The sequence below is a fragment of the Rhinopithecus roxellana genome, chromosome 5, assembly GCF_007565055.1.
Source record: "Rhinopithecus roxellana isolate Shanxi Qingling chromosome 5, ASM756505v1, whole genome shotgun sequence".
NCBI lineage: Eukaryota > Metazoa > Chordata > Mammalia > Primates > Cercopithecidae > Rhinopithecus > Rhinopithecus roxellana.
This window is the reverse complement of record NC_044553.1, coordinates 8,949,017-8,962,334: the sequence shown is the minus strand read 5'-3', so window position 1 is coordinate 8,962,334 and position 13,318 is coordinate 8,949,017. Positions and strand designations below refer to the sequence as shown.

At 35.8% G+C, this 13,318-nt stretch overlaps 1 protein-coding gene across 2 annotated transcripts in view; it reads right to left on the bottom strand.

Annotated features, from left to right (window-relative positions):
- Positions 1–13,318, bottom strand: part of GPR137C (G protein-coupled receptor 137C) — an 87,346-nt gene that overhangs the window by 28,134 nt on the left and 45,894 nt on the right. The window contains exons 2-4 of one of the 2 annotated variants that reach the window (XM_030930983.1): positions 12,451–12,494; positions 10,454–10,686; positions 599–601 (exon numbers count right to left, since the gene is read on the bottom strand). In XM_030930983.1, the coding sequence (XP_030786843.1) occupies positions 599–601; positions 10,454–10,686; positions 12,451–12,494 (280 nt within the window). The remainder of the gene's footprint in view (positions 1–598; positions 602–10,453; positions 10,687–12,450; positions 12,495–13,318) is intronic. The other variant, XM_010372074.2, reaches the window with a different exon arrangement.

The following is a 13,318-nucleotide window of genomic DNA, read 5'->3' as shown; positions in this document are numbered from 1 at the left end:
GAGGGTGACTGCAGTAACTGAAACTGTGGAAAGGAAACCACAGATAAGGGGAGACTGCCCTTACCTTCACTTCACTAAAATATGCCAGGCATTATTTTAGAAAAGGACTGAAAAATGAATAAGACACATAAGAGAGCTCCTTTCCTGGTTTATACTTTAGCAGGGAGAAGCAGAAAATAAATATGAAAATAAATGAAGAAATAATTTTGGCTACCGATAAATGCTGTGAAGATAACAAAAGAGGGTGACAGATGTAGTAATCAGAATGGCGGACAGTCTTAATTGTGTAGTGAAGAAGAGCAATTCTGAAAAAGCGACTGAGGCCTGAATGCAAAGAAGTTGTCACATAGGTACCTGCAGAAAATGCAATTTAGACAGAGGGAACAATATATACAATACAAAGGCTATATGGCTGGAATAAACTTAGTATATCTTTTGTGGTGAGAAGTTGGGGCACAAAAAGTCAATGTGGCTAGAAAAGGAAGAGGAGAGTGATAGTGATAGGGGAATCACAAAAATAGGCAGAGGCCAGGTCTTACATGTCATTGAAGTCACACTGCCTTTGCCTCTTAAGCTCCACCTACTCCTGTGTAAATACCTGCTGGGAGGCACACCCATCTAGGTCACTGGGACAGTTTTCTGGACTCAGGTCCCTGGCCAGCATTCCCACACAGCCCCAGTACCTTCCTTGTGTCTTCCCCAGATCCATCTGGGCTAGAAATTGGCATCAACTTCTGAGCCCTCACAAGACATGGAGCAAGCCTAGGCTTAGAGCGTCCTCCAGTGCTGAGACAACTACAGTGGACACAGGCTCAGGAAACACAACAGTCCGTCTGTTTAGAATCCCTGCAAGACCCTCTGAGGAAGGCCAGACACAAACAAAGCCAGACTGTGAAAACTAAAATAAAAATGTAACCCCTTGATATGTAGACACTGTCACACTTCCACAAGCATCAAGAACATTCAGAGAAATATCACCTCATCAAATGGATAAAATAAGGTGCCACTTACCCCAAAGTGATGGAGATGTGAGATCTCTGAAAAAATGTTAAATAGCTGTTTTAAGGAAGGTAAATGAACTTCATGAAATCACAGAGACTCAATTGAGGAATATATCAAAGAAATTTAATGCAGAGATTGAAATAATAAAAACGATCAAACAGAAACTCGGGAGCTGAAAATATGATGAATGAAACGAAAGATGCAATAGAGAGCAACAGCAGCAGAACTGGTTAAACAGAACAATCAGTGAGCTTGAAAACAGACTATTTGAAAATACACAGAGGAGAAAAAAGAATAAAACAAAAGAAATGAAGAAAGCTTATGGATCTGTGGGCCAACATAAAAAAGCAAATATTTGGGGTATTGGAGTTAGGTGGGGATCTAAGAAAGACAGGGGTAGAAAGTTTATTTGAAGAAATAATAACAGAAAACTTCCCAAACCTGGAGAAAGATATAAATATCCAGGTACAGGAAAGTCAAAGGTCACCAATCAGAGTCAGTCCAAGTAAGGATACTCCAAGACATATTATAATCAAACTCCCAAAGGTGAAAGACAAAGAGAGGATCCTGAAAGCAGCAAGAGTAAAGATGCAAATAACATTTACGAAAGATTCAATACACCTGGCAGCAGACTTCTCAGCAGAAACATTACGGGCCAGGAGTGAATGGGATGGTATGTTCAGAGTGTGGATGGAAAAAAAAAGCCTTCTAAGAATACTCTATCCAGCAAAGCCATTATTTAGAAGTGAAAGAGAGATAGACTTTCACAAACAAAAACTGGGGATTTATCACCAGAGCTGTCCTACAATAAACACTAAAGGGATTTTTTTAAACCACAAGAAAAAGACTGTTAACATGATTGTTACACTAATATTATAATCATGATGCATAAACCACTTATATATTTACAAGAAGACTAAAAGACAGAAGTATTAAAGATAATAACTACAATTTACCAAGAGATAGGCAATATAAAAAGGCAAATTATGACATCAAACATTCAAAATGTGGGGAAGAGAATGGAGGTAATGTGTACAGGGTTCTTTGTTTCTTTTCTCTTTTTGCAATCAAAGTAAAGTTGTTATCAATCTTAAATAACTTGTTATAACTAGAGAATATTTTTTTGTAAGCCTCATGGTAACCACAAAGCAAAAATCTGCAACAGATACACTAAAAATAAAAAGCAATAGATTAAAACATACTGCCAGAGAAATCACTTAACCACAAAGGAAAACAGTAAAAAAGGAAGAAAGGAAGAGAGGAATTAGAAAAGAAGAAGCAAAAATGGCAGTAAATCCTGATGTATCAATAATAACATTGAGTGTAAATGAATTAAACTGTCTAATTAAAAGACACAGTTGCTGAATGGATTAAAAAACAAGATCCAACTATATGTTGCCTACAGGAAAATCACTTCACCTATAAAGACACACATAACTGAAAGTGAGGGGACGGAAAAAGATAGTCCATGCAAATGGAAACCAAAAAGGAGTAGGAAGAGCTATATTCATATCAGATAAAACAGACTTTTTCTTTTTCTTTTTTTTTTTTTTTTTGAGACAGAGTCTCGCTCTGCTGCTCAGGCTAGAGTGCAGTGGTGTGATCTCGGCTCACTGCAACCTCCACCTCCTGTGCTCAAGCGATTCTTGTGCGTCAGCCTCCCAAGCAGCTGGGATTACAGGCATGTGCCACCATGCCCAGTTAATTTTTGTATTTTTAGTAGAGACTGGGGTTTTGCCATGTTGGCCAGGCTGGTCTTGAACTCCTGAGCCAAGCCATCTGCCCACCTTGGCTTCCCATAGTGCTGGGATTACAGGCATGAACCATTGCACTTGGCCAGACAAAATAGATTTTAAGTCAAAAATTGTAAAAAGACACAAAGGTCATTATACAAAGGGTTCAGTCAACTGAGCAATAAGAAATGACAACAGTAAATATATGCACATTCAACACCAAGAACACCCAAACATATGAAGCAAATATTAATATTAGTAAAGCTAAAGGGAGAGATAAGCTGCAATACAGTAGCAGTAGGGGACTTCAACATCTCACTTTTAGCAATGGACAGATCACCCAGGTGGAAATTCAACAAAGAAACACTGGAGTTAAATTATACTCTAAACCAACTAGCCCTAACAGACATCCATAAAACATTTCATCCAACTGGTACAGAATGCACATTTTTCTCGTCAGTACCTAAAACATTCTCCAGAATAGACCACATGTTAGGCCAGAAAACAAGTCTCAACAAATTAATTAAACAAAGTCAAATAATATCAATATCTTTTCTGGCTACAACAGAGTAAGACTAGAAATCAGTAACAGGAGGAACTTCTGAAACTGTAAAAATACATGGAAATTAAACAACATGTTCCTGAATGATCAATAGCTCAATGAATAAGTTAACAAGAAAATTTAAAAAGTTCTTGAGAAAAACAAAAATGGAAACACAACATACCAGAAACTGTAGGATACAGCACATGCAGTAGCAAGAGGAAAGTTTATAGCAGTAAATGCCTCCATCAAAAAAATAGAAAGACTTCAAATAAACAATCTAATAATGTACCTCAAGGAAACAGAAAAGCAAGAGCAAGTCAAAGCCAAAATTAGTAGAAGGAAAGAAATAATGAAGATTAAAGCAGAAATAAGTGAAGTTGAGACTTAAAAAAGTACAAAAGAGGAACAAAACAAAAAGTTTGTTTTCTGAAAAGATAAATCAACAAACTTAGCTAGACTAAGAAAAAGAGAAGACTCAAATAATTAAAACTAGGGATGAAAAGAGAAACATTAGCAGCCTGGACAACATAGATCCTGTCTACAAAAAAATTTAAAAAATTGGCTGGCTGTGGTGGCACATGCCTGTAGTCCCAGCCTTGGGAGTCGGTGGTGGGAGGATCCCTTGAGCCTAAGAAGTCGAGGCTGTAGTGAGCTGAGATCACACCATTGCCCACTCCAGCCTGGGTGACACAGCGAGACCCTGTCTCAAAGTAAACAAACAAATTTAATTAATAAATAAAAGCAGTATTCATGTAAAATAAAAAAGAAAAAGAAAAAGGCAACATTATAACAGATACCACAGAAATACAAGAAATCATTAGAGACTACTACAAACTACATGCCAACAAATTAGAAAATCTGGAAGAAATGGGTAAGTTCCTGAATACATATAACCTACCATGATTGAATAATGAAGAAAACCTGAATTGACCAATAATGAGTAACAATATTAAAACAGTAATAAAGTCCCCATCAAAGAAAAGTACAAGACCTTATGACTTCACTGCTAAATTCTACCGAAAGTTTAAAGAATACCAGTTCTGCTCAAACCATTTCAAAAAACTGAAGAAGAGGGACTATTTCCAAATTCATTCTATAAGGCTAGCATTACCCTGATACCAACACCAGAAGAAGAGACAAACAACAAAAAACTCTACAGGCCAACATCTCTGATGAACATAGATGCAAACATCCTTGACAAAATACTGGCAAACAGAATTCAACAAAACATTGAAAAGATCATTTGCCATGATCAAGTTGATTCATCCCAGGGATGTAAGGAAGGCTCAATGTATACAAATCAATAAATGTGATATATTGCAACAACAGAATCAAGAACAAAAACCATATGTGGCCGGGCGCGGTGGCTCAAGCCTGTAATCCCAGCACTTTGGGAGGCCGAGACGGGCGGATCACGAGGTCAGGAGATCGAGACCATCCTGGCTAATACGGTGAAACCCCGTCTCTACTAAAAAATACAAAAAACCAGCCGGGCGACGAGGCGGGCGCCTGTAGTCCCAGCTACTCGGGAGGCTGAGACAGGAGAATGACGTCAACCCGGGAGGCGGAGCTTGCAGTGAGCTGAGAGCCGGCCACTGCACTCCAGCCTGGGCGGCAGAGCAAGACTCCGTCTCAAAAAAAAAAAAAAAAAAAAAAAAAAAAAAAAAAAAAAAAAAAACCACATGTTCATTTCAATAAATGCTTAAAAAGCATTCAATAAAATTCAACATCCTTTCATGATAAAAGCCCTACAAAAACAGGGTACACAACATACCCCAACAAGATAAAGTCTAAATATGATAAACACACAACTAATATTATATTGAATGGGGAAAAACTGAAAGCCTTTCCACTAAAATCTGGAACAACACAAAGATGACCACTTTCACCACTTTTATGCAACATAGTACTGGAAGTCTAAGCCAGAGCAATCAGGCAAGAGAAAGAAATAAAGGGCATCCAAACTAGAAAGGAAGAAGTCAAATTAATCCTTGTTACAGATGATATGATCTCATATTAAAACTTAAAGATTCCACAAAAAACCATTAGAACTGATAAATGGTCAGTAAAATTGAAGGATACAAAATCACCATACAAAAATCAGTAGTGTTTCTATATGCTAACAGTGATCAATCTGAAAAAGAAATCAAGAAATCAACCTCATTTACAACAGCTACCAGAAAATACCTAGGAATAAATTAAACCTAAGAAGTAAAAGATCTCTATAATGAAAACCATGAAACAGTGAAGAAAGAAATTGAAGAGGACACAAAAAATGGAAAGACATCCCATGCTCATTAATTGAAAGAATCAATATTGTGAAAATTTCTATACTACCTGAAGTGATCTACAGATTCAATGAAATATCTGTCAAAACAGCAGTTACATTCTTCAAAGAAACAGAAAAAAAATCCTAAAATTATATGGAACCACAAAAGACCCTGAATAGCTAAAGCAATCCTGAGTAAAAAGAATGAAGTTGGAAGTATGACAGTATTTGATTTTAAATTATACTGCAAAGCTATAGTATCCAAAACAGTATGGTACTGTCATAAAAACAGACACACAGACCAGTGGAATAGAACAGAGAACTCAGAAATAAATCCACACACTTACAGCCAACTTATTTTTGACAAAGATGCCAATTCTGCAATTAACAAAGTGAACATACATTGGGGAAAGTCACAATCTCAATAAACGGTGCTGGGAAAACTGGTTATCTATATGCAGAGGAATTAAACAGCCTCATTTTGGCTGTGTGTGGTGGCTCAAGCCTGTAATCTCAGCACTTTGGGAGGCCAAGGCAGGCAGATCACCTGAGGTCAGGAGTTTAAGAGCAGCCTGGCCAACATGGCGAAACCCCATCTCTACTAAAAATACAAAAAAAATTAGCCAGGCGTGGTGGTGAGCGCCTGTAATTCCAGCTACCTAGGAGGCTGAGGCTGGAGAATCACTTGAACCTGGGAGGCGGATGTTGTAGTAAGCCAAGATCACAACACTGCACTATAGCCTGGGTGACATAGCTAGACTCCATCTCAAAAAAAAAAAAAAAAAAAAAAAAAGAGCCCCATCTCTCACCATGTACAAAAATCAACTCAAAATGGATTTAAAACATAAATGTAAGACCTGAAACTATGAAAGTACTAGAAGAAAACATTGGGGAAATGCTCCAGGACCTTCATCTGGGCAAATATTTTTTGGGCAAGACCTCAAAAGCATAGGCAAGCAAAGTAATAATAGACAAATGGGATTACATCAGGCTAAAAAGCTCCTGCACAGCAAAGGAAACAATTAACAAAGTGAAGTTACAACCTACAGAATGGGAGTAAATATTTACAAGTTATCCATCCAGCAAGGGATTAATAACCAGAATATATAAGGAACTCAAATAATCAATAGCAAAAAGATAGATAATCAAATTAAAAATGGGCAAAATACCTGAATAGACATCTCTACAAAAGCAGACACACAAATGGGCAACAGTTAAACGAAAAAATTCAACATCAATCATCAGGGAAATGCAAATCAAAACCACAATGGGTTATCATCTCACCATAGTTAGAATGGTTATTATCAAAAAGACAAAAAATCAAGTGCTGGCAGATATGCAGAGAAAGGGGAATGCTTGTACACTGTTGATGGGAATGTAAAGTAGGACAACCATTATGAAAAACAGTATGAGGCTGGGAGCAGTGGCTCACACCTGTAATCCCAGCAGTTTGGGAGGCCGAGGAGGGTGGATTACTTGAGGTCAGGAGTTCGAGACCAACCTGACCAACATGGTGAAATCCCGTCTCTACTAGCAATACAAAAAAAAATTAGCCAGGCGTGGTGGCAGGCACCTGTAACCCCAGCTACTCTGGAGGCTGAGGCAGGAGAATTACTTGAACCTGGGAGGCAGAGTGTGCAGTGAGCCAAGAGTGGGCCACTGTATTCCAGCCTTGGTGAAAGAGCAAGACTCCATCTCAAAAACAACCCCAAAGAGCAGTATGGAGGTTCCTTGAAAAACTAAAAATAGAACTACCATATGATCTAGAAATCTCACTGCTGGGTAGATATCCAAGAGAAAGGAAATCACTATGTCAAAGAGACAGGTGCACTCCCATATTTGTTGTAGCACTATTCAAAATAGCCAAGATACGGAATCAACCTAAGTGTCCATCAACAGATGAATGAATAAAAAAAGTGGTATATGTATACAATGGACTATTACATGGGCATAAAAAGAATGAAATCCTGTCATTTGAAACAACATGGATGGACCTGGAGTTCATTACATTATGTGAAATAAGCCAGGCACAGTAAGACAAATATACTGCATGTTCTCATTCACATGTGGGAGCTACAGAAGTGGATCTCATGGAGGTAGAGTAGAATAATCGTTACTAACTGCTGGAAAAGGAAGAGTGGTAGGGGAGGATGAAGAGAAGTTGGTTGATGAGTACAAAAATACAGTTAGATAGAAGGAATAAGTATTCGATAGTACATTATGGAAATTATAGTTAATAACAATTTATTACATGTTTCAAAATAACTAGAAAGAACTGTAATATTTCCAACACAAAAATATAAATGTTTGAGGTGATGATATCCCAATTACCCTGATTTGATTATTACACATCATATACATGCGGCAAAATATCACATGTACCCCAAAAATATGTACAACTAAATATAAAATGTCAATTAAAAAATACAAAAAAATTAGATTTCATATACAAATGCCACCTTGTATAAACTGGTAAGTGCCTCAAGAGAAATAAACAAAAATTTAAGATAATTCACATAGTGAGTGATTTCTAAATTTAATTTTAGAGTTGGGGGGAAGGGATCAAACTGAGTTCATACCAAGGGGAAAGATTAAGTGAGGTCTTTAAAGTTAGATAAGATATGAACAATCAGGTAGAGATGTGTGGGAGAAGGAAAGCCATTCCTGGATAATAAAACAGCCCAAGAATATAGAGACAGGGCATACTGTGTGTCATTTGGAAATAAGGAAGGTAATATTGGTTGAGACAAATTACAGAGGAACTTATTATCACAGAACATGTAAAGGAAGGAAGAATGAAAAGAGGAAGACAGAAGACCAAAGTCTAAACTTTAAGGAAATGCTCTTAAAGACAGCAAGAAACAGGGTCAGTTTGACAGTGAAAGAGTACCAAAGGTATTGAGAGACAGAGAGAAAGAGAGAGAGAGAGAGACAAACAACAACAAAAAAACCCAGTAAGTGAAAGAGGCTCAATAAACACTTGTTGACTGAATAAAAGGAATGACTATTATTGTACACTGTTACAGAAGTCAAAAGTCAAAAATGAGTCTAGTGATTTTACAAGAACATGAAAGCAAGATGACATGCTCTTTGAATACAGAAGTTTATAATCTAGTCAGGAAGACTGGGAACTACTTAATATTACAATATTACACAAATCATCTAGTATGTCATCTACCTTTATAGGTGAACATGTCTGAACATGTATATCTGTAGTATTCCTAGATAATTCTGAATCCATGCAGCTTTTAAATTTAAAACTTTAATAATAAATAAGTGAATACCTTTCATATGATAGGAAGGGAACGGTGTTCAAATAATTCTGCAGGATTTATTAAATGAAATTTTCTTCTCAGATTGGTGACTTTATTCAGAGTATTATCTATTTCAAAGCAAGTAAAAAACCAAACTTAGAAATACACTAGGTATCTAGAAAAGAAGCACTTGAAATTCAACATCTATTTATGCTTTATCCCTAGACAAGCAAGAGGTATGAATTCTATAGTGATGTTATCATACTAAGTAAAGATGCCATTGTTCCTACCAGAAGATTATGGATGGTAACAGTGACAGTATTATTTTTAACAGTCAAACCAAAGCCTGAATTACCTAAAATATTTAAATTTTAGGAGCAAACTAGACTAGAAATTTAATAAAATAATTTTCCAGGTAAGATTAATAGGTTTGAAAGTCTGATTTTGTCTCTTCTCTCTCTCTCTCTACATATATATATATATATATATACACACACACATATATACACACACACACACACACACACACACATAGTATCTCCTCCAGCATTCCACTGAAATATATTTAAAAAGTAAAATTAAAATCTCTGCCTACATTTAAAGGACAAGTTGATTACCATATATTTAATTATAGTACCTTCCTTTACTAGGACTATATTAAGGATAATGACAATATAGAAAGAAGCCTAAAAATATTTCAGAGGACTATTTTAACTGTCTAAGATATTATCTCAGCTTATTATTAGTGAATAGGCAATGATGTCAAATTAAAACAAGAAAGCAAGCTCTCCTGTGGAAGTGATTGTAAAAATGTATTTATGTACATACCCCACCCCAGTATCCACATATCTACCCCCTCACACCCAATGCCACACATAAACTGGGATGACTGATTTTCTACTCAATCACACAGTCAATCAACAATGGTAGAAACTTCCATGTTTCTTTGTTAATAAGCTAGTATCTGGCTTCTGTTTGTTGATCCAAAGTATAAGGCAAGGGAGAAGCAAGGCATTTATAAATTTTGCTACACAATTAGTTGTTTCAAATATCATATAGACTTCATATTATTGGGTGAAGTAACATTTTCTAACCTTTATACAAATAAAGACCACTTTTACCTATATGACATCTTAACATTGCTAACCCTGCCACCCTTACTGTGCAAAATCTTAGGATGAGAGTGTGGCTTTATATTACAGACTATTTTTGATCCATTCATATATATTCTGATTTATTTCATGTGATTAGCCTCCAATGCAGAATCACAGAACATACAATATGCTTAGTATATTCTTTCTTCTTTTCTTTAAACCATTGTTTGGTAAAGACCAAATATTGAATAACTTTTAATTTCTAGTGATTACTGTTTCATGCTCAAAGTGTAACTGTTATTCAGGATATTAAAAAAAAAAAATGTCTGTAGTCCCAGCTACTTGGGAGGTTGAGGGAGAGGATCACTTGAGCCCCAAAGCTCAAGGCTGTACTGCACAATGATTATATCTGTGAAGAGCCACTGCACTCTAGCCTGACTAATACGGCAAGACTGTCTCAAATAAAATAAAATAGCAATATAAACTTTCCATTAATATATGATTAGTAGGGTCAGAATTTGAAATTAGATTTTCAAGTGCCAATTTAAGAAATATACTTACCTTTGATTCGAGGTAGACATTTGCTGATGACATTTTTGTAATTTTGCATATGTAACTAACTAAAGAGATGGCACAAAGAATAAACAGGCTATCATTAATTAATGCTCGAACAAACACAGTCCATTTCAACTGATTTTCTGGGACATCTCCATGAACTAGCATTGCACAAGTCAAGTTCACCACTAAAAAGAGCAGGCTCGCCATTATAAAGCCGAAATGCAGTAGAACTCTGAAAGAAAAAAAGTGTATTAGATGGTTATATAACTAACAAGAAATTAAATTTAATTCTGAATTAGTTTGTTATGTTAGGTGCAAGAATTCCTTCAGTTTGAAATGTTTATGAATGGCATAGATTTTTAAGCATTTATTCAGAAATAACCTCAGGTTGAGCTGAACTCAGTTGTCTCTACCAGGAATAAGATAGGACAATTTTAACACTATTTTAAGTAATCTCGAATTTTTCATTTTTATAACTGTTAAGCATATTTTCATTAACCTTTCCAATCCAAGAGTTATCAGGCTTTTATAATGTGCCTGAAAATTAATATACTGTACCTAAATTTATATTGATTACCTAATATTAATTTTAAGAGTTAGGCCAGGCATGGCGGCTCACCCCTGTAATCTCAGAACTTTGGGAGGCCGAGGTGGGCAGATCACTTGAGGCCAGGAGTTTGAGACCAGCCTGGCTAACATGGTGAAACCGCATCTCTACTAAAAATACAAAAATTAGCCGGGTGTGGTGGCGCAAGCCTGTAGTCCTAGCTATTTAGAAGGCTGAGGCACGAGAATCACTTGAACCCAGGAGGTGGAGGTTGCAGTGAGCCAATATAGTGCTATTAAACTCCGGCCTGGGTGAGAGTGCGAGACTGTATCAATAAAAAAAAAAAAAAAAAAAAAAGGAAAAAACAATTTTAAGAGTTAAAGCATGTTTTAAACAATATTCCTTATGAACGTCTGATTATAGCAAATAATGCTTTCAAACTTGATTAAAGAAGAACATAGGGACAGTGTATGTAGAGTTTCAAGCACTCATTAATACCTCATGTTCTTATAAAGTTGCATATTTACTGTGCATAAAGAGCAACTCTGCACATAAAATCCTTAATCTCCTCCCCCTAAAAAAATTTAGGCTACCTCATAAGAACTCTTCAGTTAAGGCTGCTATCTGTATCAAGTAGCAGTAACAACTATCTGTATGAATGTAATCCCAGTTCAAACGCATTTATACTTCCAAATTAAATACATATGATGCTGAAATTTATCTGGCTTCCTGATATATTGGGTCATTTCAATAGTGGAAATCATAAAGTAGCTGCCTTTGGAAATGGTTTAAATGAGGTAAATTGAAGGTAATGTGCAATCCGTGACAAGCAAACTAAACTGCTTAGCGTACATGTAAAGCAAAAAGATTTTCGTTTTAAAAGGTTGTATTTTAAAGTTCTTTCAGATTAAATAATAAAAACAGTAATTACATAGTTTGAAACCCAAAAAGGATCTTGGAATTACCTACATATCCAGATAATTAGAGTAGTTTAGAAAACCAAAGCACAGAGAGGGTACGTGAGTTGCACAGTAAGCATGTTAGTGGGAAAATTGGGTTGGAAACCCCAATCTCCTGACTCCACAGCTTAGCACTCTCGCTTTTGAGATTGATCAGAACATTCTCACTCCAAACAGCATAATCTGACTTTGGCAAAAGTTATGAAGTTAGATCTAATATTTGAAGCAGGGCAGGGACAGAGCAGCAAAAAACCAAAAACTGAGATGGCTGAACAGAGAGAAATGTGGGCTACTCAATTTACTTCATTTGAACCAATCTAACAACTTGGTTTTCTATAAAACCGTGAAGGTGCCTTCAACAACCACTCCCCTTCTACCACGAGAAGTCTGCTATAAAAAAAAATTAGATCTTTTAGATACTAAGCCTTATTATTAATGAATTAATGCTTTAGATCTTTTAGATAGAAATTTAGATACTCATAAAACTTACTTGTGTCTGTCAAGTTCAGTGGCACATCTGACTTTATATATAACCTATAAAGAGAACATAAAAAGAAAAATTTGAAAACATATAGTATAGAATTCTTAAATATGTTCTGATTTTGGGTTTTAAAGTGCTACAACTATAAACAACATACAGCAAGCAAAGTTCAAATGTTAACAGCTGAACTACCATAAATTAAAAGACAGCTTTCCAAAGGCTTAAAACAATAAATCAATAACTTTCTTCGTTATCAACATAAACTTACATTTCTATCTTTAAAGATTTAAACATAATTAATTCAGTTTAAACATTTACTGAACTTTTATTATGAGGCAGACATTGTGCTGAATGGCTTGCCACCTATCCTAAACTTCATTAGTCATGTTTTATTCTAAAATGGAACTTCTTGCTTAAATATGAATATGGCTGAGTGTTCTCCAAAGACTATTTTTTTCAGTAATGAAATGAATTAGTAAAGTGAGATGAGGTAACAAAAGTGAACACAAAGATAATGAGCATATAACATATTTAGTAAACTTTCTTCTTTTACAAAGTCTTACAAAAAGCAGGTGCTCAGATACTTGTTGAATAAAGTTAGGCGGGTAGGTAAACAAAATTTGAAATAAACATGGTATATTCTGAGAACATAGTACTAAGGGTCTCAAGTCCTTACTGGTAAACTTTAAATTATTCTTTAGATAATGGGAAGAAATTGAAGGTTTTTATACAGCTATTCCAAAATACGGAATTTCACTAATCTGACATTAATGTACAGGCTACTCCAGAGGAACTACAAAATAAAAGTAGAAAGACCAGTTACAGGACTATTGAAGTAGAGTATGAACTCTGGGGACCTGGAAAGAAAGAAGAAAGT